Here is a 27,450-nt window from a genome sequence, read left to right on the forward strand (position 1 = left end):
GGGGAAACTGACCCTCACTCAGCTGTATACTGTAAATAGTGACCCTTGCACTGTCTCCTTGTGTTGGGGGCAATACCTGTTCTGGGGGTGAGGAGATTGGGTGGCTGCCCAGCAGTTAGATGCTTAAGAACCCAGAAGCTGAAAGGAGCAGGGGACCAGCCAGGGCTCCCTCGGGTGGGTGCTGGTCACCAGAGCTGCTGCAAGCTTGACAGCCAAAACCAGTGATCAAACACAAAGCTGAGCCTGTTTTGGTGGGGTTGTTGTACAAACTGCTGGAGACGGCAATGCTTCAGCTCAGCCTAGCCTTGAGCTTCCAGAGAGCTGTCTTCACTGACTGAGTCTCAGCAGTTGTGTGTTGCTGGTAAGTTAGTCTCACCACATCAGGTGGCTGAGGAGCCAGTAGGAATTTGCAGTTGCAGGGTGATATGGTCATTGCTGCCCACCCCTCCCAAAGGTCAGTGGTCAGCCAGCCCCACCACAGTGCTGAAATGACCGATATGAGGGGACAAGCATTTTCACTACCAGAAAGATGACCAGAACGGCTGTGAAAATGGTGTCTAGACAGTAAAAGAATCACCAGCAGGGTTGATAAGAATGTAACTGGTCATAGATTGCAAAGTGTGGGTTACTGACAGGAAACACTGCACTGGAATTGGAAATCAGTTGGCCACTGCATGAATTCCTCCAGATGGCACCAAGCTACCCAGGGCTAAGGATGGCCTGCTGATGAATGCTGGAACAGGCCTTATTCTATATGTTAGAATCAATTTAAGACAGGTTGTCCGGTCCATGGTCAGTCATGGCATGTAGGTATAAGGGCTGAGAGGGAAATGGATGAGCCAAGATGAAATGGCAGAGCAGACTTGATGGGCCAAATGGCCTAATTTGCCCATATACTTTATGTTCCTGGAATGACCTGCACAACTCCAGCTCCACCTCAGTAACAACGCTAAAGCACCTCTTAAACCACCGTAGAGAGACAGACGGGTTTGCTTTATTTGTAACATACATCAAAACACACAGTGAGGCAACGACAAATGCAGTCCAAGGATAGAGTGATTGTATGAACCACTATGCTACCATGCCACCCACGGACTGACCATACATACTGTCTTTTTCTCTGCGCTAGGGTCTTGCAGTTGTGGTCTATCCTCACCCCCAGTGTATGGTATAGGGTTTATGTAACTTCATGCGCTGCCTGTAACTTTGTACCTACAAAGCCTCTGCAAGTATGATTTCATTCTACCTGTACCTCACTGTATTTGTGCATGAGGCAATTAACTCAACTAGACTTGGGACCTTGTGAAGCCCACCCACCCACCTTGGCTGAACGAGAGATGAGCAGTGAGTATTAGCCACAGTCAGTTTCCAGTGGTAACAGATCACACGTAAGCTGACAGAAATGTACAACTGCGTGTTTATTTGCCATGGGATAACAATTTCAGCATGAACTTTATCCAGCATCTCACCAGAATATAATTTACATTCAGACACTGCAGATAAAACAATTTAAAAGGTGGGAGTTACAGCCCAGTGGAGAGAACATTACCTGAGCTACAGGAGGGGTAGAAAGGGTAGAGTAATGGACAGCATGTGGGGGCAGGCAGAGGGGATGAGGGAGACTGGAGGTGAAGGGCAGATAGAATGGATGACGGAAAGTGGGGCATGTGGGGGCAGGCAGAGGGGATGAGGGAGACTGGAGGTGAAGGGCAGATAGAATGGATGACGGAAAGTGGGGGTGTTTGTAGGGGTGAGGGAGAGTGGCAGTGGTTGAGAGTAAGGCAAGGGAATGAGCAACCCTCACGGTAAGAGGATGAGGGAGGGGGAGTTTGAGTGAGGTGTGGAGCAAGGAGATGGGGGTATGAGGGAGCACGGTGTGTGGGGAGGGGAAGGGGAATGAGGCCTGCCCAGGAAGCCTTTGCTAGAAAGTCACCCGTGATCACAGCCATCACCATGGACATGAGCTCTTCCAACCAGAGTTGGTATGGGCCGCAGCCTTGGGGCTGGAGTCATGCTGACACTGCGCACAGGGCCAGGACGGTGTGCAACCAGTAGCTCTGGGCGCAGGGAGCCAGGGGCCCGGAGGGGCAGCAGTCTGCCAGAAAAGAAATGTCACCCGCAGCCCTGCACAGACTGAGGGGCAGTCCATGTCCCCTCAGCATGACGGGCAAAGCAGGACACACCCGCACGTGTTCCTGCGGACCACACACATTCATTGAACTGTGCCAGAGCCCCGTTCCCCCCAACAATATCTAACGCCCCTCCCCACCCAATCAATCCAATTTCTCACCATCTCCCACAGAACCACTGCCTTAAACCCTCCATTCCCACCCCCTCAATTCGAGTTCAGCCACCCACCCATGCTCCACAGGAAGCCTACATCCCCACAAACCAACCACACCTCTTCCCCCCCCCACCCCCCCCAGTCGAAAGCATGCTTCTAACAACAGGGGCAGGGCCTGGCCTGAACAAGGCCTCAGACCTTGCCAGGAGGGTCACTCAGCACAGAAGGGGAGGAGGGCACAAGGCGTCACGGGCCCCCTGATACGCCCATTCCTTCATCCAACACCTTCATCTTCTTCTTCGCCCTGATTTCGTTCATCGCCTCTTCAATGGATCGCGTGTCTCGCTTGTTGGCTGTTGGTACTGAGGAGGGAGAAGAGCAAAGGTGAGACAGTACCAACAGCTTTTATCATAAGATATAGGACCAGAATTAGGCCATTTGACCTATCATGGTTGCTCCACCATTCCATTATGTTTATTTTCATTCTCAACCTCATTCTCTGTCCTCTCCCTGTAACTTTTGACGCCCTTATTAATCAAGAATCAATCAACCTCCACTTTAAATATACCCAGTGACTTGGCCTCTACAACTGTCTGTAGCAATGAATTCCACAGATACACAATCCTTAGGCTAAAAAGATTCCTCCACATTCTAAAAGGATGTCCTTGTATTTGGAGGCTGTGCCCTCTGGTCCTAGACTCCCCAACTATAGGAAACATCCTCTCAAAGTCCACTCTATCTAGGGCTTTTAATATTCGAATGGTTTCAATGAGATTCCCCCCCACATTCTACTAAATTCTAGTGCGTACAGACCTAGAGCTAACAAATGCTCTTCAAATGTTAACCTTTTCATTCCTGGAATCATTTTCATGAATGCTGTTCAGCATTCAACATAATCATTCCTCAGCACCTGATTGGAAAGTTGAAACTGCTGGGCCTGAACACCTCCCTCTGCAACTGGATCCTAGACTTCCTGACTGGGAGACCTCAGTCAATCCGAATCGGGAGCAGCATCTCCAGGGCTGTGTGCTCAGTCCACTGCTGTTCACTCTGCTGACCCACGACTGTGCTGCAATACACAGCTCAAACCACATCATCAAGATCACCGATGACACAACCGTGGCGGGTCTCATCAGCAAGAATGACGAGTCAGCTTACAGAAAGGAGGTGCAGCGGCTAACAGTCTGGTGCAGAGCCAACAACCTGTCTCTTAATGTGAACAAATCAAAAGAGATGGTTGTTGACTTCAGGAGAGCACGGAGTGACCACTCCCCGCTGAACATCAACGGCTCCTCCGTTGAGATCGTTAAGAGCACCAAATTTCTTGGTGTTCACCTGGTGGAGAATCTCACCTGGTCCCTCAACACCAGCTACATAGCCAAGAAAGCCCAGCAGCATCTCTACTTTCTGCGAAGGCTGAGAAAAGTCCATCTCCCACTCCCCATCCTCACCACATTCTACAGAGGATGTGTTGAGAGCATCCTGAGCAGGCATCACTGCCTGGTTCGGGAATTGCACCGTCTCAGATTGCAAGACCCTGCAGTGGATAGTGAGGTCAGCTGAGAAAATCATTGGAGTCTCTCTTCCCGCCATTACAGTCACTTACACTACATGCTGCACCCACAAAGCTAACGGTATTGTGAAGGACCCCACGCACCCCTCACACAAACTCTTCTCCCTCCTGCCATCTGGCAAAAGGTACCGAAGCATTCAAGCTCTCACGACCAGACTGTGCAATAATTTCTTCCCCCAAGCTATCTGACTCTTCAATACTCAGAGTCTAGACTGACATCTACATCATTTATTATATTGTAATTTGTCCTCTACTGTGCCTACTGTCTTGTTTATTAATTATTGTACGGCCCTGCACTGTTTCGTGCACTTTATGTAGTCCTATGCAGGTCTGTAGTCTAGTGCAGTTTTTATGTTGTTTTACATAGTCTAGTGTAGTCTTGCACTCTCACATAGTCTAGGGTAGTATTGTGTTGTTTCATGAAGCACCAGGGTCCTGGAGGAACGTTGTTTTGTTTTTACTATGTACTGTACCAGCAGTTCATGGTCAAAATGACAATCAACTTGACTTGACTTTGGACCCTCTCCAATACCAGCACATCCTCTCTTGAATGAAAGATGCAAAACTGCTCAAAATACTTGAACGTGGTATGACCAATTTCTTATAAAGCCTCAGCATTACAGTCCTCATTGCCTTCATTACTGACATCTCAACCTGCACATTTACCTTTAAGGAATCCTGCACCAGGACACCCAAGTCGCTTAGCACTCCTGATTTCTGAAATTTCTCCCCAAACAGAAAATAAGTATGATTTTATTCCATCTACCAAAGTGCAAGATCAAACACTTTCCTATATTGTATTCATCTGCCACTTCTTTGCCCATTCGGCTAATCTGTCAAGTCCTTCTTAAGACTCCCTGCTTCCTTAACACTACCTGCCCCTCCACTTATGTTCATGTTTTCCACTAACTTGCCCAAAAAGCGATCAATCCTGTCATCCATATTGTTAGGATATAATGTGAAAAGACCCCTGCAGCTTATGCCCGTGTGGGTAGGTTCTCTGGAAGCTTTGTGGAGCGGATTGATTGGGAAGTTGCCACGGTAACAGGAAAGAGGTTCACTATGGGGGGGAGCAGGAAGCCGGGCACCAATGGAAAGTGGGTAACCTGTACTGTAATAAGCTGCACCATTCACAGTTGCAGCTAGAAGACTGAAATGATCTTGTTGGACGTCTGTAATGGGGAAGAGGGCTGGGCCAGAGGGTGGAAAGGTAGTCTAGCAGAGCAGTGGGCTGGATTAGCAGGGTGGAGATGTAAGGAGATTAAGAAGCACTGGCACTGCCTGAGCTCATTTCCTTTTCTCATCATGTCCCAAGGTCATTTGGCAGCGAGCACCCTCTACTGCAGCACAGGGTGAATGCAGTATCAGCATGGTGAATGCTTCACTGACATGGTGGAACAATAAACAAACACAAGAAATTCTGCTGATGCTGGAAATCCAGTCCAATTCACACAAGATGTGGGAGAGACCCTGCAGTCAGGCAGCATCAGCGGAGACCCTTCACCAGGTCTGATGAAGCAACATATTCTGCACGCTGGGCACGAGGGAGTGACTGGACCCAGTGAGGTCACGCAGGCGGATCAACTGAGACAGGAGTAGGTTCTGGGCTAAACACAGCATATCACCTTCTTCAGAGACATCCCCTGCTTCTGTTCTGGGGAAATTAAACCCAGTAACTCTGCTCAGAGGAGCTGAGGCTTGGGGGAGGGAACTACAGAGAAGTCATGGTCACCAAACAGAGAGGCCAGAGCTGATGGCAGGAAGACGCCGTGGAACGGGCCTGAGATAATCACAGCACAGAAACGTGCCCTTTGGCCAACCCATTTACATCAGCCCTACACCCATCTCCCCTCTCTCACAGCAACTGCCCCAGATTCTACCCCTCACCCACACCTCGGAGGTCATTTTCAGTGGCCAATGAACCGCCCTGCCCTGCATTACTTTGGGACCTGGGAGGAAAGAGGAAAACCCACACTGGAGAAGGTGCAAACGGGAGACAGACATCACCAAAGTCAAGACTGACCCAGGTCTCCGAAGTTGTGAGACACAGGCTCCACTCTGACTGGAAGGAAGCCTCCAATATGTGCATCACTATTGGGTTCCCTGCACCAACGTGAATCCCGCGACAGTCTGTGGACCCCCTCACATACCACAGCCATAGGCCTTGTTTGCCTGCAAGGTGTGCGCTCCCTCTTTGGCAGCCACGGTGCCGATCAAATGGCTGTATTTCTGTTTGTAGTTGGAGTGGGGAGAGGATTCCTGCGAGGGTCCATGCTCTGCAGACTGCTCCGCCTCCTTCTGCGCCAACTCCTGCGGTAGGGAAAACTGTGTCATCGTGGGCTGGGAAAAAGCTCCACACCTGGCTCACACCCTCTCATCACAGGCTGGGAATAAACCTCCAATGCCATTCCACAATCACAGGCTGGGAATAAACCTCCAATGCCACCCCTCACTCACACCCTCTCATCAGGGGCTGGGAATAAACCTCCAATGCCATTCCACAATCACAGGCTGGGAATAAACCTCCAATGCCATTCCACAATCACAGGCTGGGAATAAACCTCCAATGCCACCCCTCACTCACACCCTCTCATCAGGGGCTGGGAATAAACCTCCAATGCCATTCCACAATCAGGCTGGGAATAAACCTCCAATGCCACCCCTCACTCACACCCTCTCATCAGGGGCTGGGAATAAACCTCCAATGCCATTCCACAATCACAGGCTGGGAATAAACCTCCAATGCCATTCCACAATCACAGGCTGGGAATAAACCTCCAATGCCACCCCTCACTCACACCCTCTCATCAGGGGCTGGGAATAAACCTCCAATGCCATTCCACAATCAGGCTGGGAATAAACCTCCAATGCCACCCCTCACTCACACCCTCTCATCAGGGGCTGGGAATAAACCTCCAAAGCCATTCCACAATCACAGGCTGGGAACAGGTCCCCAACACCTCCCCTCACTCACACCCTCTCATCACAGGCTGGGAACAGGTCCCCAACACCTCCCCTCACTCACACCCTCTCATCAGGGGCTGGGAATAAACCTTCAATGCCATTCCACAATCACAGGCTGGGAATAAATCTCCAATGCCATTCCACAATCACAGGCTGGGAATAAACCTCCAATGCCATTCCACAATGCCTCCCCTCACTCACACCCTCTCATCAGGGGCTGGTAACAAGTCTCCAATGCCTCCGCTCACTCACACCCTCTCATCAGGGGCTGGGAACAAGTCCCCAATGCCTCCGCTCACTCACACCCTCTCATCAGGGGCTGGGAACAAGTCCCCAATGCCTCCGCTCACTCACACCCTCTCATCAGGGGTTGGGAACAAGTCCCCAATGCCTCCGCTCATTCACACCCTCTCATCAGGGGATGGGAACAAGCCCCCAGTGCCTCCCCTCACTCACACCCTCTCATCAGGGGCTGGGAACAAGCCCCCAGTGCCTCCCCTCACTCACACCCTCTCATCAGGGGCTGGGAACAGGTCCTCAACACCTCCCCTCACTCACACCCTCTCATCAGTGGAAGTTGCTCACTCACAGCAATAGAAATAGTTCCTATCTGTATGACACAGGGGAGTGCGGGGAGGACAGGCTGCCTGCAGAGGTGGTGGGGGGGGAGGAACAGGACACTTTAATAGGCGGGGAGGGGTTGTCAGGAAGGCAAGACCCTTGGGTAGGAGAGAGGGGTGAGAGGGGATGACAAGACCATGGATAGGAAGGGTTTAAGACAGGGGGTAGGCTAGGGATGGAAAGCCCCATTTGTAGGAGGGGGTTTAGGACAGGGACTGGAGAGAAAGTAAGAGGAGCCCACAGGAAAGGGCATTGAAAGCTGCCTGCATTGTTGATTTCAGCTGAACCCCTCAGCTAATAAGGGCAGCAGGTCGCAGGGATGGCATTAACTGACCTGTGGAGATGCTCCATCTGAGAACCATCGGGAGTGTGGGGGTGAGAGCAGTGGGAGTAGGGAGGGTATTGGAGAGGCAGTGTGGGGGTGTATAGGCAGTAGGATGTAAGAGGCAGTGTGGGACAGAGTTGTTGTATGGAGGTGGATGGGGGCAGTAACAGAATGGGAGGAGTGAGGGGGGTTGGGTGAGATGTGAAATGCAGTGAGGAGTGACATGCAGGGTGGAGGTAGGGGTGGGTTGGGTGAGATGTGAAATGCAGTGAGGAGTGACATGCAGGGTGGAGGTAGGGGTGGGTTGGGTGAGATGTGAAATGCAGTGAGGAGTGACATGCAGGGTGGAGGTAGGGGTGGGTTGGGTGAGATGTGAAATGCAGTGAGGAGTGACATGCAGGGTGGAGGTAGGGGTGGGTTGGGTGAGATGTGAAATGCAGTGAGGAGTGACATGCAGGGTGGAGGTAGGGGTGGGTTGGGTGAGATGTGAAATGCAGTGAGGAGTGACATGCAGGGTGGAGGTAGGGGTGGGTTGGGTGAGATGTGAAATGCAGTGAGGAGTGACATGCAGGGTGGAGGTAGGGGTGGGTTGGGTGAGATGTGAAATGCAGTGAGGAGTGACATGCAGGGTGGAGGTAGGGGTGGGTTGGGTGAGATGTGAAATGCAGTGAGGAGTGACATGCAGGGTGGAGGTAGGGGGGGGTTGGGTGAGATGTGAAATGCAGTGAGGAGTGACATGCAGGGTGGAGGTAGGGGTGGGTTGGGTGAGATGTGAAATGCAGTGAGGAGTGACATGCAGGGTGGAGGTAGGGGTGGGTTGGGTGAGATGTGAAATGCAGTGAGGAGTGACATGCAGGGTGGAGGTAGGGGGGGGTTGGGTGAGATGTGAAATGCAGTGAGGAGTGACATGCAGGGTGGAGGTAGGGGTGGGTTGGGTGAGATGTGAAATGCAGTGAGGAGTGACATGCAGGGTGGAGGTAGGGGGGGGTTGGGTGAGATGTGAAATGCAGTGAGGAGTGACATGCAGGGTGGAGGTAGGGGTGGGTTGGGTGAGATGTGAAATGCAGTGAGGAGTGACATGCAGGGTGGAGGTAGGGGGGGGTTGGGTGAGATGTGAAATGCAGTGAGGAGTGACATGCAGGGTGGAGGTAGGGGGGGGTTGGGTGGATTGACAGGGCTGGTGGGCAATGAGGGGTGAGAAAGTGGGACGGGAGGCGGGTGGGGTCAGATTGGGGGAAGGAGTGTTCCTGACTTTCATTACCTTGCTACGCTTTCTCTCCTCGGCTCTCTGAGGGTCCCACTCCTCTCCACTCCGGTATGCCTCCAGCTCCTCATCTGAAGGAGCAAATTCCTAGAAAGAGGTAAAGAGTCAGATTTGTAAAGCACAGAGGCAGCCTCTTCAGCCCACTATGTCCACACAGACAATCTTTCAGCAGGGGTACAGTCCCAGTTGTCTGGATTAGGACCGCATCCTTTTGCAATTAACCTGTTGAAATGTCTGTCTAAATTTCTCTTAGTAACTGTATCCGATTCCACCAGCTCCTAATATCAATCACTGTATAAAAACACACATCACATTTCTTATAAATCTACAGCCCCCACCAACCATCTTGTATTTTCATACCCCTACCCTGGGAAAAAGGTTCTGACTCCTTGCGCTATCTACAACTCTATATACCTGTACCACGTCACCCTTCAGCCTGCTTTGTTCTGAGATAACAAGCCCAGCCTCTCCAATCTCTCTACAGAAATTCAGTCCCCCAGGGTAGCATTGTGGTCAATCTCCTCTGCACCCTCTCCCACGCAACCACATCCTCCCTGAACAGAATTGTACACACTAGAAGTTGCAACATCACACCCCATCTCTTACACTGACCACTAAAGGCAAAGGGTCTCCTCTCTTCTTCACACCCACCCCAATCTGACCTTCCTACGTCCTCCCAAGGTCCCTCTGTTCATTCACACTCCTCAACATTTGTTAGGCTGTGGAATTGTTACCTTTCATGTATTTTTCTTGTTGTTTATCTTTCCTAGGCTTGCTTGTATGTTTATATTAAAACCTATAAATGTATAATTGTTCAGTGATTCTTGCAGTAATTGAAACACGGCTAAATTTCTAGAAGCTTCTCAGTTTTTCTGTAGCAGGTTTGATGCCACTTGAATCTGGCTATTTCATTGGTTATTGTTACCAGTCACGGGAATTTGTTTATCTTTTTTTAGTTTACGTACAAGATGACCATTACTGTGGCACTTCTGTTCTCTCTCTGCTTTGTTGTTGTGAGTGTGTGGGGGGGGAGGGGGGAAGGGTTGATAATTTTGCTGCCTCTTGTGTGAAGGAGTGGGGGGGCTTTGGGGTTCTAATGTTTCTGTCATTCATTCTTAGGGGTTTTTTCTGTTTCAAGGATATCTGTGAAGAGTAAGAATTTCAGGTTTATTGATTGACAAACAGTTTAGACTAGGCCCTTGCCCACCCAGCAATCTCCTGATTTAGCCTGGCCTAATTACAGGGCAATTCACAATGACCAACTAACCCACCAACCGGTACGTCTTTGGAATGAGGAAGGACACCCATCCCACATAGTCATGGAGGTGAAAGCTTAATAAAACAGTCGTAAGCAACACATTTTAACCCTGATTCTTGACTTTCAAACATCTTTATCACAAAAATATCAGGATCCAACACAACTTACCACCTATGTCATACCACTATCTGACTTCCCAGAATGCCTCATCTCACACTTGTCAGGATTAGCGAATAAATATGGAAAGCGAGGGATCACCCACAGCCATCAAGCCAATTGCACCCTCTGCATCCAGACTGTCCCAGCCCTGACAGTGCGCTCCCCCACTCCCATTCTCCCCCAGCCACCCCAGACTCTCACCTTCTTGAAGATCATCACATATCTATTGTCGTCGTCCTCTCCGAATGAGAACGAGGTCAGCCCAGCCACCTCGACCACATCATGCCTGGGCACAGGGAAGCAGAGACACGGTGAGTGACGGGTAGCTCAGACCCGAAAGCGGCAGAGTGAGGGGGGCGGCAGAGGTACGAGGTAAAACCAGGACACAGTGAGAGAAGGGCACAGGAGGAAGGGGGGATCTGAGGGAGAGGGACAGCAAGGGAGACCCAGGGTGTGAGGGAGACACAGAGAGCAAGAGAGAGGACGGAGGGTGGAGCTGAGGGAGGTGGAGAGGGAAAGGTGGGGGTGAGGGAAGGAGGAGAAGGTGGGGTTGAGGGAAGGGAATGTGAAGGAGAGGGCAAAGGTGAAGGAGACATTCTTTCAAGAAAGAGTTAGATAGACCTCTTAAAGATAGCAGAGTCAAGGGATATGGGGAGAAGGCAGGTACATAGTGGGTGATCAGCCATGATCACAGTGAATGGCACCTATTGAGTAGGGAAAGTTAGAAAGAGAGAACAAGCAAGGAGAGAAAAAAGGGGGCTGAGGGAGGGGAGAGAGAGGGAGGAAGGTGGAGGCTGAAGGGTGGGGAAAGGTGGAGCTGAGGGAGAGGGCAAAGGAGAGACAATGAAGATGGGACTAACTTGGAGCGGGAGTTGAGGGGAACAATAGAGGAAGAGGGGGAAGGGGGGAGTGTTAAGGGTGCATTATCAAATAATTGACAGTGTTTAACTGCGTCCTCTGTACAGAAAGGCAACTCAATAAAGCTGGTGAAACACGATCTAATGTGGGAGGAGATTAAATCTGGATTGGGGTGGATTTAGCATGAGTAAAGGTGTAGAGGGTGAGGCAGTGGATTAGCAGTTACCCTACGGAGCAGGTGTAGGGAACACGCCCTTGACCCAGGCACCCCTGTGCGCCAGGGCCGCACTTACAAGATGCTTCTCTCCAGCTTGTTCATTGGGTCAAATTTCTTACTCCTCTGTTCACTGCTCTGGATAAAATCCGAGATCAACTTCTCCATCTGTTGGGGTAGAGCAGATAGATTATCATAAAGAGAGCTGCATCACCTGTATGCCCCTGACCCAAGTCAGGGAGTTGTGTCGAAGTAAAATAATTCCTGTGGCCAGGCTGCACGTGTGTTCCTGTCTAGGAGGCTGGAACAAACCAGAGGACACTATGTGCTCCCTGACAAGGGACACTGAGACACAAAGGGTATGGATGGCACAGAGCCACGGTCCACACCGGAGGAGGGGCACTGTGGCCAAACCAGCACCCTCTGTATTGGAGCCCACAGGCCAGGTGAGAGGAGTTGGTGTAACCTGAACTCTCCTCAAATTACACTCCTATGTTCCACGTCCACATGTTGTTAACCGTATCTCTTACCCTGGCCATGGTGGTGTGGTTCTAGATCAACTGCCCAGCCCAGTGTGGTCTGGTGCTAGATCTCTCCTGGCCAGCATGGTATGGTTCCAGATTTCTTGGCCACCCTAGGGAGGTGTTGTTCCATCTCTCCAGGCCGGTCTGAGTGGTGTGGTCTAGATCACTTGGCCAGCCCGGAATGACATGGTTCTAGATCTCCTGGCCAAGTCAAACCAAAATAGCTTCCCATCCATTTCCGAGGCTAGGAAAGCAGCATGGTCACTACTGTTACACTGGCCTCGATGGTCATGGGACTAACAGACTTCCAGTAGCCGTTCCTTATATAGTTAGTTTGGATGGTAACAGAAACCAGCAACCACTCCAGATGAAGCCAGCACCAAGATGAAAGAGGGCTCCAGCACATCGGAGATGGTGGGCTCACCAGGGGATACAGAAACACCACCCGTGAAAAGCAGGTGTTTAAGGACCACACAATCGCAGACTGGCCAGGGGATCTAGAAGTACACCAACACATGCTGAGCAGGTGATCTTGAACCACACAACCACAAGCTAGCCAGATCGAGTATCTTGCTGCCCAGGGCTAGCCAGGTAACCTCTATCTGGCCGGGGATGTAGAACCACATAACCCCAGGTTAGCCAGGAGATCTACATTGTGCCAGACCAGACAGGGTAGCATGCCTAGAACTCCATTAACCCATGCAGGCCAGGTGATCTAGAGCCATTCAACCCCATGCTAGCCAGGAGTTCTAGAGTCACACCACCCCAAGTTAGCCGGGGATCTGGTGCCATACAAACCCATGCTAGCCAGGAGTTCTAGATCCATGGCAGTCCAAACTGGACAGGAGAACTGGAATTACACTGCCCCAGTCTGGCCAGGGGACCTAGAACCAAATTACTACAGACTGGCCAGGAGATCTAGGTTGACCTGCTAATCTAGAACCGCACCACTCCAGGGATGAACAATGACACATAACAGCGGAGTAATGCTTGTGGCCTTGCTGAGTCTATATTTCATGTAGATGTGGAACAAAAGGTTGTTGCCCCTTTTTTGAGGATGCACATCTCCCATGGCAAGGGTTCTGAGCCAGTTGGAGATCTCCAGGAGAGAGGACTGGGTTGTGAGAAGAGAAGGGATATCAGGGACAAAGGCTCCAGCTCTGATATTAACTCACCTCTGGTGGATCATTGTCTGGGTGAGGCATCGCTACAGGTCAGCTGTAACACACCTAGGTAGGACGTGACAAAGGAGCTACTTGTAGGGAATGATGTAGAACAGAGTGACCTAGGGGATTCAGATCCATAGTTCCCAGAAACTGGGAACACAGGTTGATAGAATAGTGTAGGTGTATGGCATGCCTGGTCTTCATAGTTTGGGGCCATCAATATAAAAATTGCACTGTTAAAACTTTACAAAGTTTGGTTTAGGCCACACTTGGAGCACTGTGTTCAGTTCTGGTCACTGCTCTTATATGGAAGATATGGCTATCCTAGAGAGAGTGCAAAATGCATTAGGCTGTTTCCTGGATTTGGCTGACTTCAGTTACACAGAATGGTTAGAGAGATTTGGATTTTTTCCCTCTTGAGCAGCAGAGGCTGAGGAGAAATGAAACAAAGACATATCAGATGATAAGAGGGATAGAGTAGCAAGCAGGCTCTTTACCCCATGGAAAGAGTACCAGAAACAAGAGGACATCGTTTAAGGTGGAAGGAGTAGGTTGTAAATGGAATTTGAAGTTATTTTATCTACACACAGGGTGTTGATGACAGGAACTCACTACCAGAGGTGCTGGTGGAACCAGATACATTCTCTACATTAGGGACACTAAGACAGAAGGATACAGTCCCAATGCAGAAAATGGGATTGGTGTGGATAGGCAGATAGTCAGCCTGGAGATGGTGGCCTGAAGGGACTGTTTCTGGGCTGTACAACTCGATGAGATAGGAATGTAACACTTGCCCAACAGGCTGGTATGTGTCTAGGGGAAAAGGAGATCCAGCCACTCTCCAACCCACCTCCCGTACACGCAGGTGCTGTGGGAATCAAGTTTATGCCGTGCGCACACACACCTTATCAAACTCACACCAGGTACCGTTATGGAATACACTTTAAGATTTTACTAAAACTAAGAGTACTATGCAATACAATATATATGAAGGAAAGGAAAATAAAGTAAAAGCCGCCAACTTATCAAAGTTCAGTCAGTTTAGTGCACATCGTTGGAGCTCAACCATCGAACCATTCGACCCCTCGTCACTTTCCTCCGACCTCCACGTCCTTGCACCTGGGACCACCCCCGGTGGTCAACCGAGCAGTGCAGCGCACGTCCACCTTCCTCGGCGTCTCCTTCCCGCCTCCCCTGAAAAGACCGCGAAACCCCCAAGCTCCCAGCCCCACGAGACAAAATAACATTCCCCATTGGTCAACAAATGAATACAATCCCTATATCAGCAAGTCTAAAGCTAAACAACTGCAAGAGAAACACTTACATTACAAAGAAGCATTCCTACTCTTAACAAAACAAAGAAGCCATTGTGATTAACATACACAATACATTGTACATTCTCTCCCCACCAGCAAATGTCATGCCCTCATGACATTACCAGAGTTCCCCAAGGCTTCTTGCAACACACAAAACCCAACCCAGGTGCAGAAAGCAACGACATAACTACGCAGAGCAGTAGAAATCACACTCAGTTCTCCTGATACCACTTATGTCAACTGCTCCGGGGGGGGGCGCCTACTTCTCTGAGATCTCCGTACCCCTTCTGTTGACCTTTCTGGCTCAGACGCCGCGGGGGACACTCCTGTCGGACCCTCATCCTCCCCCTCACTGGGCTCCCTCTTCACCTACGAACCCTCTGCCTCAGACACTCCAGGTCTACCTGTCAGACCCTCACCCCCTCCCTCACGGGGATCCCCCCCTCACCTGAGAACCCTCTGGCTCGCGTTCGGATTCCACCCTCTCTCCCCCCCCAATGCTGGCTGCCTCTCCATCTGACCATCAACACCTTCCCTCCTCTCGCCCAACTCAGTATGGGAAGGGCCAGGAGCCTCCTCTTCTGGTACTGGAGCGCCAGCGAATGGAAACAGGGGCCACTCATCTGAGTTGTCATCTTCTGAATCGGTATCCATTCCTGGGTTAAGGCCCCGACGCGGCTCTTCAGCAGCAGCCTCTTCCCTCGCTCCGCGCCCTCGCAGAATCCTTGCACTAGGCGCAAACTCCCACTCTGGCTCCTTGTCCACTTGTACCACTTGGCCCAGGAGCAGCAGGTGATTCCTTGACAGGCCCCTTCCCATCCTCAGGTTTCACCCAGTAAACAGGTAGATTCGGCATCTGGCTCTCTACCACAAAGGGGTGGCCGCCCATCGATCCGCCAACTTGTGCTTACCAGGGAGTCCCAAATTCCGTAAAAGGACCCGGTCGCCCAGCAATAACTAAGCAAACTTCACCTTTTGATCATACCTCCTCTTATTCCTCTGATTTTGTTTGGTAGCCGCCACCTCAGCCAACTCGTAAGCTCTCTGCAACTCCCTCCTCATATCGGACACATACTTTAGATAGGGCTTCCCGGGTAATTCACCCACCAGCCCCAAAACACAAATCAATGGGCAACCTCGCTTCCCGCCCCAACATCAGATAATAGGGCGAGTATCCTGTAGCATCATTGCGAGTACAGTTGTAACAGTGAACCAATTGTCCAATATGACGACTCCACTTATTTTTCTGCCCAATCTCTAGTGTCCCGAGCATATCCAACAGGGTCCTGTTGAACCTCTCTGGCTGAGGATCTCCCTTTGGGTGATAAGGGGTAGTCCTGGATTTCTCAATCCCAAGCATAGTCAGTAATTCATGGATAAGCCGGCTCTCAAAGTCCCGCCCCGATCACTATGGATTCGCCTGGGAAGGCCGTAATGAACAAAATACTTCTCCCATAACACCTTCGCCACTGTCGTCGCCTTCTGATGGATGATGTGGAGGGAGCTTCTCTCTGTGCCTGACCCTGGGAGTGCATGATGGATGATGTGGAGGGAGCTTCTCTCTGTGCCTGATCCTGGGAGTGCGTGATGGATGATGTGGAGGGAGCTTCTCTCTGTGCCTGACCCTGGGAGTTCGTGATGAATGATGTGGAGGGAGCTTCTCTCTGTGCCTGACCCTGGGAGTGCGTGATGGATGATGTGGAGGGAGCTTCTCTCTGTGCCTGACCCCGGGAGTGCGTGATGAATGATGTGGAGGGAGCTTCTCTCTGTGCCTGACCCTGGGAGTGCGTGATGGATGATGTGGAGGGAGCTTCTCTCTGTGCCTGACCCCGGGAGTGCGTGATGGATGATGTGGAGGGAGCTTCTCTCCGTGCCTGACCCTGGGAGTGTGTGATGGATGATGTGGAGGGAGCTTCTCTCTGTGCCTGACCCTGGGAGTGCATGATGGATGATGTGGAGGGAGCTTCTCTCCGTGCCTGACCCTGGGAGTGCGTGATGAGATGAAAAGAGGGAACTTTTTACAGGGTCACCAAATCCCTGTAAATCTCACCCGCTTCCTGAATTCTGCTTTCTGTTTCTTGTCCTCTTCTTGCATCTTTTTTAATCTGGCAGCTTGCTCTAGGTAGAAAACAATTGAACAAGGTTCCGTTCAATAGCTGGACAGTGACAACAGTGAAGATTGCTTCTAACAGTCACACCCACAGCGCTGAGGTTGTGCAGACCACCCCCCCCAACCCCCAACCACCCAGCACCCTCCCACAGCAGCAATGTGTCAGCAACAGCAGTGATTCTGTACAAGGTTCACAGCATCTGACTGAGGTACACCTACCTGGAACACCCAGGCATTCACAGTCCTAACACGGACATACAGCACTTGTTTGAACATAGGACATGATTGGAGACTAATAGGCCTATCGGCCCACAATGCCTCTGCCGTCTGTGGTGCCAATTTAAACTGTGCATCTGGCTGTAAATGGTCTATTGTATATTCATCACTCCCTTACTGATTATGTGCCTAACAATGTCTTAAATATTGCTATCACCCCTGCTTCCCCTGGCAGACTGCTCCAGGCACCCATGACCCTCTGTAAAATAATCTTGCTCCGCACACCTCTTTCAAACTTGCTCCCTCTCAGCTTAAAGCTACGCCTTCTATTATTTGGTATTTTATCTCTGGAATATTCTGCCTCTGCCTCTCCTCAGCTTATAAACTTCTATCAGTTCTCCTCTCAGCCAACACCACTCTAGAGAAAACAACCCCACTTTACCTACCCTTTCCTTATGGCTCACTCTCTACTCCACGCAGCATCCCGGTGGACTCCCCTGCAGCCTCTCCAAACCCTCAATATCCTTCTCGTAACGTGGGTGACCAGAACTGTACACTCTACTCCAGTGTGTCCTCAAAGTTTGGCCGTAACACATCTTCCCGACACTTATACTCAACAGCCTACGCGATGAAGGCTTTGAAAAGCTATGGACTTGCACCCCTAAATCCCTCTGTATACCAATACCCGTTATTTATACTTTCCTTCTAACTGATCTTCCAAACAGCAACAGTTCAGTTGTACAGATTTAATTCTTATTTGCCATTTCTATGCTCGTATTCCCAAATTATCTATCTCCCTCCTTACGATCCACAACACTCAAGTTAAAGTCCCGGAGCAAATAACATAGATACCATTCCATGTTGACCACAGTAGCCACTCAGCTAGTCCCAATTTCCTGCATCTCTCCAAGCCCCTCCCCTCCACGTGTTTCTTAAATTATGCTATTGTTCCTGTTGATACCACTTCCTCTGGCAGCTCATTCCATATATTCACCACCCACCCTCTCTGTGAAAACGTTGCCCCTAAGGTCTCTTTTAAATCTTTCCCTCTCACCTAATTCTATCCCCTCCCCTGGGGAAAGGTGATTACCATCCACTGTCATTACTTTAACCACTTCTATAGCATCACCCCTCATTCTCCTACATTCCGAAGAATAAAGACCCAGCCTGTCCAACCTCTCCCTATAACTCTGGCAACATCCTCATAAAACTTCTCTGCACTCTTTCTAATTTAACCACATCCTTCCTTTAACAGGATGACCAAAACAGTACTCAGCACTCCAAGTGTAGTCTTACCAACGACTTGTACAACTGCAACTCCTACACTGTGTCCTGACTGATGAAGGCCAGTGTGCTAAACACCTTTTTCACCACCCTGTCTACCTGTGCCACCACTTTCAATGAACTATACATTCGTGCTCCTAGGCCCCTCTGTTCCATTACACTCCCTAGTGCTCTGCCATTCATAGTATTTGTGTCACTGCAAACTTACTAATCAGCCTGGCTACATTTTCATACATTTTTTAAATATATACAACGAACAACAGATCCCTGTGGAAGAACTGTCAAGGAACTCCATTCAGAGTAACACTCCTCTGCCACTATCAATTTTGAATCCAGTGGTGTATCTCCCTCGAGCCCGTGCGTTTTATTTTTAAACCATAAGATCATAAGACATAGAGGCAGAATTAGGCCATTTGGCCCATTGAGTCTGCTCCACCATTTCATCATGGCTGATCCATTTCCCTCTCAGCCCCAATCTCCTGCCTTCCCACCATGCCCTGACTAATGGAGAATCTATCAACATCTGCACAACACAAGTTAATTGTCTGGATTGACTGGTCATTGTAAATTGTCCCATGATTAGGTTAGGGTTAATTGGATTCGTCAGGGGCTGCTGGGCAGTGTGGCTCGAAGGACTGTATCGGTAAATAAAATCGTGAGAGACCTTTACAATGAATTTACTAAAGTCCATATTCCTCCACACTCACCGGGTCAGAGTTCTGGGATTCCCTCATGGAATCACACAACACTGAATCAGGGGCTTCAATCCACACCGGGTCAGAGTACTGGGATTCCCTCATGGAAACACACAACACTGAAACAGGGTCTTTCACCCACACCGGGTCAGAGTACTGGGATTCCCTCATGGAATCACACAACACTGAATCAGGGGCTTCAATCCACACCGGGTCAGAGTACTGGGATTCCCTCATGGAATCACACAACACTGAATCAGGGGCTTCAATCCACACCGGGTCAGAGTACTGGGATTCCCTCATGGAATCACACAACACTGAATCAGGGGCTTCAATCCACACCGGGTCAGAGTACTGGGATTCCCTCATGGAATCACACAACACTGAATCAGGGGCTTCAATCCACCCCGGGTCAGAGTACTGGGATTCCCTCATGGAATCACACAACACTGAATCAGGGTCTTCAATCCACACCGGGTCAGAGTTCTGGGATTCCCTCATGGAATCACACAACACTGAATCAGGGTCTTCAATCCACACCGGGTCAGAGTTCTGGGATTCCCTCATGGAATCACACAACACTGAATCAGGGGCTTCAATCCACACCGGGTCAGAGTACTGGGATTCCCTCATGGAATCACACAACACTGAATCAGGGGCTTCAATCCACACCGGGTCAGAGTACTGGGATTCCCTCATGGAATCACACAACACTGAATCAGGGGCTTCAATCCACACCGGGTCAGAGTACTGGGATTCCCTCATGGAATCACACAACACTGAAACAGGGTCTTTCACCCACACCGGGTCAGAGTACTGGGATTCCCTCATGGAATCACACAACACTGAAAGAAGCTCTTTAATCCACACTGTTCTTGGCGGCCATCTAATGCTGCATCCCAGCAATTGGTTCAAAGCCTTCTCTGCCTTGTTGATTCAGTGCTTGTCCTCTAGTTGATGAGGGTAGAGGTAGAGGGATGTCACTCTGACCAGAGGTGCACCACAAAGTTCTCTGCTGGAATCTCTCTAGTTTGTGGTATACTGTATATGAAAAGTTTTGTTCTTCATGACTGTCTGATCCAGAAGATTAAGAGACAAGGAATCGAGGGAGATTCACCACTGTATTCACCATTGATTTGGCCACAGGAGATAGAGGGTAGTAATGGAGAAATGTTATTCTGACTAGTGTCTGTGACAGGTGGTGTTCCACAGGAATCTGTTGTTTGTAGCATATTTAATAAGTGTTGTACAAAAACAGAGCCAAACTGACCAGAGTCAGAATCATGGAGTTGTACAGTAAGTAACAGGCCCTTCGGCCCCAGCACATCCCTGCTGACCCCACCTAGCTACATTAATCTCATATGCTTCAATGTCCTGTTTATTCAGTATCTGTCCGGGTGCCTCTTAAATGTTGTATCTTAAGCACAGTTCCTGCCTCCATCACCTCCTCTGGCAGCTTATTCCAGATAAGAGCCACACTTATTCCTAAGATTGTCTTTAAACCTCTCTCCCCTCACCTTCAACCTGTACCCTTTAGGGTTTACACACCCCTACTGCAGGGGAACAGACACAGCAACTAGCCTCTCTATGCCTCTCATAACCTTACCCCTCAGCCTCCTTCAATCTAGGGAAATCAACCCCAGCCCGTCCAATTTCTCCTGGTAGCTCAATTCCAAGCAACTTGAATCTCTCTAACTTAATCACACCATTCCTAGTGTATGCTCTAGACCAGGGGTCGGCAACCCGCGGCTTTCAACTCTGTGCCAACCCCTGCTCTAGACCATGTCTAGCCAATTTCAAGAGGACATCCAAACTCTTGCACATAATGCCTCAGCCTCGAAGGGCAGTATACCATGTACCTCCTCACCATCCAGACTACCTGTGCTGTCACTTTGAGGGAACTATGAGCATTGTACCCCAAGATCTCTCTTTGTTCAACAGGGCCCTACTACAGCAGTATGATACCCACCAGCTGGTTATACATACGCCCGCAGCGGACTGCGGCAGTCTAGTCTGCATTCAGGCAGCCGGTCTCACTGCCCGGACAAAGGAGAGCCTGTGGGAGAATTACTACAATTCTTGACTCGCAACTCACAAGGGTGGGAGGGTGTCTCTGAGCAGGAGCCGCTTCACTGGTAGAATCCCAGTGACAGACCTTTCTGCCCATCATTCTGTTCTAGCTTTTATGTAGAACCAAGCCTCTCTCGCCCAGTTTGCTTCATCTAATCCTCACAGATTTCTGTCTTCCTGGTGGGATTACTGGTTAGCATAACTCTATTACAGAGCCAGCGACACGGGTTTAATTCCCACCGCTGTCTGTAAGGATTTTCTACATTTCCTCTGTTACCACATGGGTTTCCCCCGAGTGCTCCGACCTCCTCCCACATTCCAAAGGCACACAGGTTTCTAGGTTAATTGGTGACACGGATGTAACTGGGTGACGTGGGCTCGTTGAGCCAGAGGGGTCTGTTACCGTGCTGTATCTCCAAATTAAAAATGAATTCTTCCAAAAAACTAACAACAGCCAGCAACAAGTTGCAGACTGCTCACAAAACAACTAGATCCTCTTCTTCTAGATGTACTTCTTCCGAATTGCAATCGATTGCAGTCTGTAACTTCCCTTTTAAGAACATACCTCTTAGCCAACTAACTGATCAGACATTTTTGTGATCCCCTGGGGGCTTTGGCGAGGATGAGAGTGGAGAGTGGAGAGCGCAGGTATGGCTAGGGTGGCCATTGCTGCATCGATTCCTGATGGTGGAACATGAACCCATGGTTGATGCCATTAATCTGCAGCGATTAAAGTGTCAAGCAAGATTAAAATCATCGGGACAAGAGTGGAAAATGAACGGGCATTCAGCGCCATCTGCCTGCATTTGACCCGTCTCCCTCTCCTCCAGCTGCTGCCATCAGGCAGGAGGTACAGGGGTCTTGAGTCTCAGGAGCAACTGTTGGGGCTCCTGGATGGGCTTCCCTCACCTCAGCACCACAGCTGTGGACTCACCTTTGGGGACTCTACAGTTCATGTTCCAGATGTTTGTGTTCACTGTTTAAAAACTTCTTTATTTGCACAATTTGTTCGAGGGCAAAGGACGAACCATTGTTCAACTCACTACTGTTACTTGCTTCAGTGCTGAACTGATTCTGCAGCTTTGGCCTGTAACCATCAGCACAGTGACGAACCAGATGGGGCTCCTGCACTGATCTCACTTGTCTCAGCATTGAACTGGCTCCATGGCAGTGGACTCATTTTCAGAGACTCTGCGGTTCATGTTCTGCGTGTTTTCTGTTTAATTTTTGTTGCATGTTTGCACAAATTGTTTTATTCCCCCCACCCCCATACTGGGTGTTTGATGACCTTCATTAATTGTGTTTTTTTAATGAGTTCTATTGTGTTTCTTTGTTGTGTGGCTCCCTGCAAGAAGACCAATCTCAAGGTTGCGTACAGTACACATTTGTACTTTGAACTTAAAAATTAAAATAATCTAACTTCCCTTGAATTTTTCTCTGGTGTTAGGTGCCTCAGGAGATTCCCCAGATGGGAATAGTGGACAAAAGGACTGGGGTGTGGGGTTGGGGGGAGGTCACACAGCATATGCACGGGCCTTTTGACCAAACCAGAAGGGGCATCAGCAGAGTGTAGCCAGAATCCACACTGAGCAATGAAGTTTGTTTGCCTTGGAGCAAAGGAGGATAAGGAAGCACCTGATAAGGGAATAGATCCCTCTATGGCAGAGACGTGGGTTTAGGCCAGGGACTCCCAACCATTAAGCAAGGGATCCGTGGAGCCCTGGTTTGGGCCGAGGGTATGGAATCAGTACCACACTGCCTGAGCAAGGTGGTAGGGGCAGAGACCCTCACAAGGCTGAGGGATTATCTGGATTTGCACCAAGGGACAGGCCGAGACTAGAGAGTGAGGATCAATGTCGAGGGGTAGCATGGACGGATGGACCGAAGGGCTTCACTGTTGAATCTGGGTACGCGATGCGGAAGCACCAGCTCAGGACTCAGCCAGATCTGATTGGCTTGCGCGATTGTAGCGGTGACACCCAAATTGACCAATTCAGCAATATCCCCGCCCCCTCGGCAAAGGGTTGACATCCAGCTGAAGCAATGGCGAAGCAGGAAGGAACAGATTGACAGCCTATCCCAACCTATCACAGAGGGTGGAGATGACGGGGTTCACGCCCACCACCGCTTCGGATTTCTGGTCAGCGCGCGGGCGCAAAGGCGGCGGGGAACGGTGCGGGTAACGCCCGGAGAAGCGCGGGGACTCGGTGCCTGTTCGGTACCTCGCGCCTTGCGGCGGGTCTCTTGGTCGCCGACGGTCGGCGGCTTCTCCATCGAGCTCAGAATTGAACCGAGGAGGTCCGCCATCTTGAAGCCGCAGCCGCAGCGGAAATTGCGTCTTTTAAAGCAGGTCGCCTTAAAGGCGATACCATCTCGATACTGTTTGCCGACTTTAATTGTGACTTTCCACCCCAGCTGTATTCCCCCATTTGTAGGGGTGGCTGGAACCGGACCCCAGGTGGGTGAGGTCCAGTGAGTGGGGAGGTCTAGTGAGAGTGTGTCTAGTGAGCACAAGGATAGAGAGGTTTGCACTGAGGGAGGGGAGGATTGGGGGTGAGGGTTTATGACCCAAGGGTGCTCCAGCGGTGGAAGAAGGCATGGGGTTTGGCTGAGGTTAAGAAATGGGAATATGTTGACGAGCATATTTGAGATGTCACACTTGTTTTCAATCAGAAAGTATGAGCAAGAGTAGGCCATTCCAATCTAACCCACCATTCAATATGATCATAGCTGATGTCATAGAACCCTACAGTACAGAAACAGACCCTTGGGCCCATATAGTTTATGTCAGTCCTGACGAAGGGTCTTGGCCGAAACGTCGACAGTGCTTCTCCCTATAGATGCTGCCTGGCCTGCTGTGTTCCACCAGCATTTTGTGTATGTTGCTTGAATTTACTGCATCTGCAGATTTCCTCGAGTTAGTCTATGCCAGACTAGATTAAGCCTTATTGATGTTTGCTGGACTAAAAGATTTCCCATGCCAGTTCCCTGTGCTTCTCAATTCCTTAATTTTATTTTCAAATAAAGATTCACCATTATATGAAAAATAGTTTTCTTCTCTCAATGTAGAATCCTCTTTATGCGACATGCACACCGCGATATCTGTCTCGTGGCCCAGAAAGCAGTCCTTCAGTCCAATATGCCTCAGTAGGTAACACATCAAGTATAGACGAAATTACGTCTCATTCCTGAAAATTTTATGGCGCAGGCCCAGATGGGCCGTCCTCCCTTCATACAGCAAGCCCGTCACTGCAGAAACCACCCTGAATGTTGCCTGAACTTGGGGGCCTCAGATACAAGGAGAGATTGTGAAGTCTGGGACCTAATTCCCCAGAACATAGGAGATTGAGGGGTGACCTGACAGAGGGATACAAGATCCTGAGGGGCATATTCAGGGTGAGAGCATATAGTTTTTTTTCTAAAGCTGCTAAAAACAAGAGGGCGCTGTAAGAAATTTAAAAGGACAGCAGAAGCAGCTTCCTCACACAAAGAATGGTCACATTTGGAACAAGCTGCCAGAAATAGTGGTAGAGGTAACATTTAAAAGCCATCTCGATAAGTGCATGGTGAGGTTCAGATTTTCAGGGACTAGTTCACTGGGCAACACAGTCTGCAAGGCCTGCTTCCCTCCTGTATGATTTGTGTGAGTTCACCATGCGATGTCCATCTACAAGTGTGAGCTTACCAACGCTCTTTGGGGAAGTACTGTCGGGAATACGAGACCATTTACCTGCCCCTGTCTGCAACCCTTGCTCTCTCCCAGCCCCTGCAGCTCCCAGGGGACTTCTTTACATCAAGGGTAAGAGGGTATTGTATAGCCGTGGTGTGCACTGTTTGTATTTTTATAGGCTCGCAGATGTATTATTCTGTTATTCAGGGAGGAAGATTGAAATAATCGACACAGGTGCAGAGAGTGAGCAAGTCAGTGCTGTTTGCTGCCAAAGGTGCAAAGGTGTCTGTGTGTGTGTGGAGGTTCCAGCTCACTGCTCCTGAGGGAAAGTCCTGTCAGCAGATGGCACAAGAGCAAGGTTATGATTATGATCACAGGCCAAAAGATACAGGAGCTGAATTAGGCCACTCAGCCCATCGAGTCTGCTCCATCATTCCACCATGGCTGATCTTGGATCTCACACAACCACATACACCTGCCTTCTCACCAGATCCTTTGATGCCCTGACCGATCAGAAACTAATCAACGTGGATTGCAGATTATCTGGAAATAATGAGCACTGAGCTAAACTGCACCAATATATATCTTTTGATTTTGTGTTTTATATTCTGTGTTTTTGCTTTTTTTTGTTACAATTTGTGTGTGGGGGATGATATTTGATATTTTTTTCTTTGAAAGGGGTCCATAGTGTTTCTTTGTTTCATGATTGTCTGTGGGAAGTTGAATCTCAAGGATGTATATTGCATACATACTTTGATAATAAATGTACTTTGAATCTTTCTCCGGATAGCCAGCCATTTCAATTCTACTTCCCATTCCCAAGCCATAGCCTCCTCTACTGCCGCAACCTGATGACATGAACATGAACTTCTAGGTAATTGCCCTCCATTCCTGTTTCCCTCTCTCACCTTACCTGCCCATCACCTCTCTCGTACTACTTCCCTTTGTTCCATGGCCTTCTACCCTCTCCTATCAGATCGCCCCCTCCTCCAGCCCTTTATCTCTTTCACCAGTCTACCTCCCAGCTCTTTACTTCACCCTCTCCCAGTTTCACCTATCAACTTCTACTTACTCTGACTTGTCATCTTTCTTCCAGTCCTGATGAAGGGTCTCGGTCCAAATGAATCTCACGGCGGTGCATGGTGGAGATCTCGTTGGCTGCTGTGGAGTGTGGGTGAAGTGGTCATTCACGGAACGGGGTGGTTGGGCACTCGAGGCAGCTCCCCCTCGTCCAAGATATATCCATGCCCGGCTTTGTCTGGACAAATTGTCCAGTGGGTCACCGGAGCCTCCCAAAGCAAGCTAAGTCCTTCGGCTTCACTTGCCTCAGCACTGAACCGGCTCCATGGTTGCGGACTCACGCTGCTGTGTATTATCGGGTTTACCTTTTTGTTGTGCGAATGTTTTTTTTCGCACATTCCATGTCTGTCAGTCTTTGATGTGGATGATTTTTCGTGCTTCCTTATGAGTTTCTTTACTTTGAGGTGTCTGCAGAAGGTGAATCTCAAGACTGCATATGGTATACTTTGGACAGGGAGGATTCACTTTAACTGTTCGATTTTTCCAGACTGTTGATCGTAACTTTTAAAAGATAAAATGTGGAGTACAGCCCCATCCGCAGGCCTTCGCAGGTACTGCTGTTTCTCACAGTTTTAGATACATCCATATAACATTACAGCCCTTCTTGGCTGTGCCGAACCATTTTTCTGCCTAGTCCCACTGACCTGTACCTGGGCCATATCTCTCCATACCCCTCTCATCCATGTACCTGTCCAAGCTTTTCTTAAATGCTAAGAGTGAGCCTGCACTTACCACTTCATCTGGCAAATCATTCCACATTCCCACCACTCTGCATGAAGAAGCCCCCCCCCCCAATGTTCCCTTTAAACTCTTCCCCCTTCACCCTTAACCCATGTCCTCTGTTTTTTTTCTCCCCTAGCCTCAGTGGAAAAAGCCTGTTTGCATTCACTCTAAACTAGACCCATCATAATTTTATATACCTCTATCAAATCACCCCTCATTCTCCTACGCTCCAGGGAATAAAGTCCTAACCTATTCAACCTTTCTCTGTAACTCAGTTTCTCAAGTCCCGGCAACATCCTCGTAAACCTTCTCTGCACTCTTTCAACCTTATTAATATCCTTCCTGTAATTAGGTGACCAAAACTGCACACAGTACTCCAAATTTGGCCTCACCAATGCCTTATACAACCTCATCATAACATTCCAACTCTCATACTCAATACTTTGATTTATAAAGGCCACTGTACCAAAAGCTCTCTTTACAACCCTATCTACCTGTGACACCACCTTTTGGGAATTTTGTATCTGTATTCCCAGATCCCTCTGCTCTACTGCACTCCTCAGTGTCCTACCATTTACCTTGCATGTTCTACCTTGGTTTGTCTTCCAAAGTGCAATACCTCATACTTATCTGTATTAAACTCCATCTGCCATTTTTCAGCCCATTTATCCAGCTGGACCAAATCCCTCTGCAAGCTTTGAAAACTTTTCTTACTGTCCACTACACCTCCAATCTTTATATCATCAGCAAATTTGCTGATCCAATTTACCACATTATCATCTAGATCATTGATATAGATGACAAATAACAATGGACCCAGCACTAATCCCTGTGGCACACCACTTTTCACAGGCCTCCACTCAGAGAAGCAATCCTCCACTACCACTCTCTGGCTTCTCCCATTGAGCCAATGTTTTATCAAATTTACTACCTCACCATGTATACCTAGCGACTGAACCTTCCTAACTAACCTCCCATGCGGGACCTTGTCAAAGGCCTTACTGAAGTCCATGTATACGACATCCACTGCCTTCCCTTCATCCACTTTCCTGGTAACCTCCTCGAAAAATTCTAAT

At 49.4% G+C, this 27,450-nt stretch overlaps 2 protein-coding genes and 1 long non-coding RNA gene across 5 annotated transcripts; 1 reads left to right on the plus strand and 2 right to left on the minus strand.

The window, feature by feature from the left end:
* Positions 1 to 926: 926 nt before the first annotated feature.
* Positions 927 to 2,271, plus strand: LOC132397050 (uncharacterized). Its single transcript, XR_009513249.1, has 2 exons — positions 927 to 1,628; positions 1,703 to 2,271. It is a non-coding gene; the product is annotated as an uncharacterized LOC132397050 (long non-coding RNA).
* On the minus strand, positions 1,400 to 23,261 carry spag7 (sperm associated antigen 7). Its single transcript, XM_059975296.1, has 7 exons — positions 23,124 to 23,261; positions 16,577 to 16,644; positions 11,600 to 11,688; positions 10,650 to 10,734; positions 9,029 to 9,118; positions 6,008 to 6,167; positions 1,400 to 2,646 (listed from the first exon to the last, which is right to left on the minus strand). Exons 1-7 carry the CDS (start codon positions 23,206 to 23,208, stop codon positions 2,531 to 2,533), a joined length of 693 nt encoding a protein of 230 aa, XP_059831279.1. The 5' UTR covers positions 23,209 to 23,261; the 3' UTR covers positions 1,400 to 2,530.
* Positions 6,176 to 9,020, minus strand: LOC132397047 (uncharacterized). 3 transcript variants are annotated; one of them, XM_059975293.1, is made up of 2 exons: positions 6,987 to 9,020; positions 6,176 to 6,948 (listed from the first exon to the last, which is right to left on the minus strand). In XM_059975293.1, exon 1 carries the CDS (start codon positions 8,902 to 8,904, stop codon positions 7,768 to 7,770), a length of 1,137 nt encoding a protein of 378 aa, XP_059831276.1. In that variant the 5' UTR covers positions 8,905 to 9,020; the 3' UTR covers positions 6,176 to 6,948; positions 6,987 to 7,767. The 3 variants fall into 3 exon arrangements, with proteins under 3 accessions (XP_059831276.1, XP_059831277.1, XP_059831278.1); XM_059975294.1 differs by having other exon boundaries at positions 6,176 to 6,683; positions 6,720 to 9,020; XM_059975295.1 differs by having other exon boundaries at positions 6,176 to 6,556; positions 6,595 to 9,020.
* Positions 23,262 to 27,450: the final 4,189 nt, after the last annotated feature.

The sequence above is a fragment of the Hypanus sabinus genome, chromosome 7, assembly GCF_030144855.1.
Source record: "Hypanus sabinus isolate sHypSab1 chromosome 7, sHypSab1.hap1, whole genome shotgun sequence".
Lineage (NCBI taxonomy): Eukaryota > Metazoa > Chordata > Chondrichthyes > Myliobatiformes > Dasyatidae > Hypanus > Hypanus sabinus.

Coding starts and splice junctions, on each gene's coding strand:
- LOC132397047 (XM_059975293.1), bottom strand. CDS start 8,904: ATGTCACTCCTCACTGCATTTCACATCTCACCCAACCCCCCCCTACCT.
- spag7 (XM_059975296.1), bottom strand. CDS start 23,208: ATGGCGGACCTCCTCGGTTCAATTCTGAGCTCGATGGAGAAGCCGCCG. Junction 9,119..10,649: donor ATGTGATGATCTTCAAGAAG/GTGAGAGTCTGG, acceptor ACCTCTTTCTAG/GAATTTGCTCCTTCAGATGA. Junction 2,647..6,007: donor AAACAAGGCCTATGGCTGTG/GTATGTGAGGGG, acceptor CTCCCTCCTCAG/TACCAACAGCCAACAAGCGA.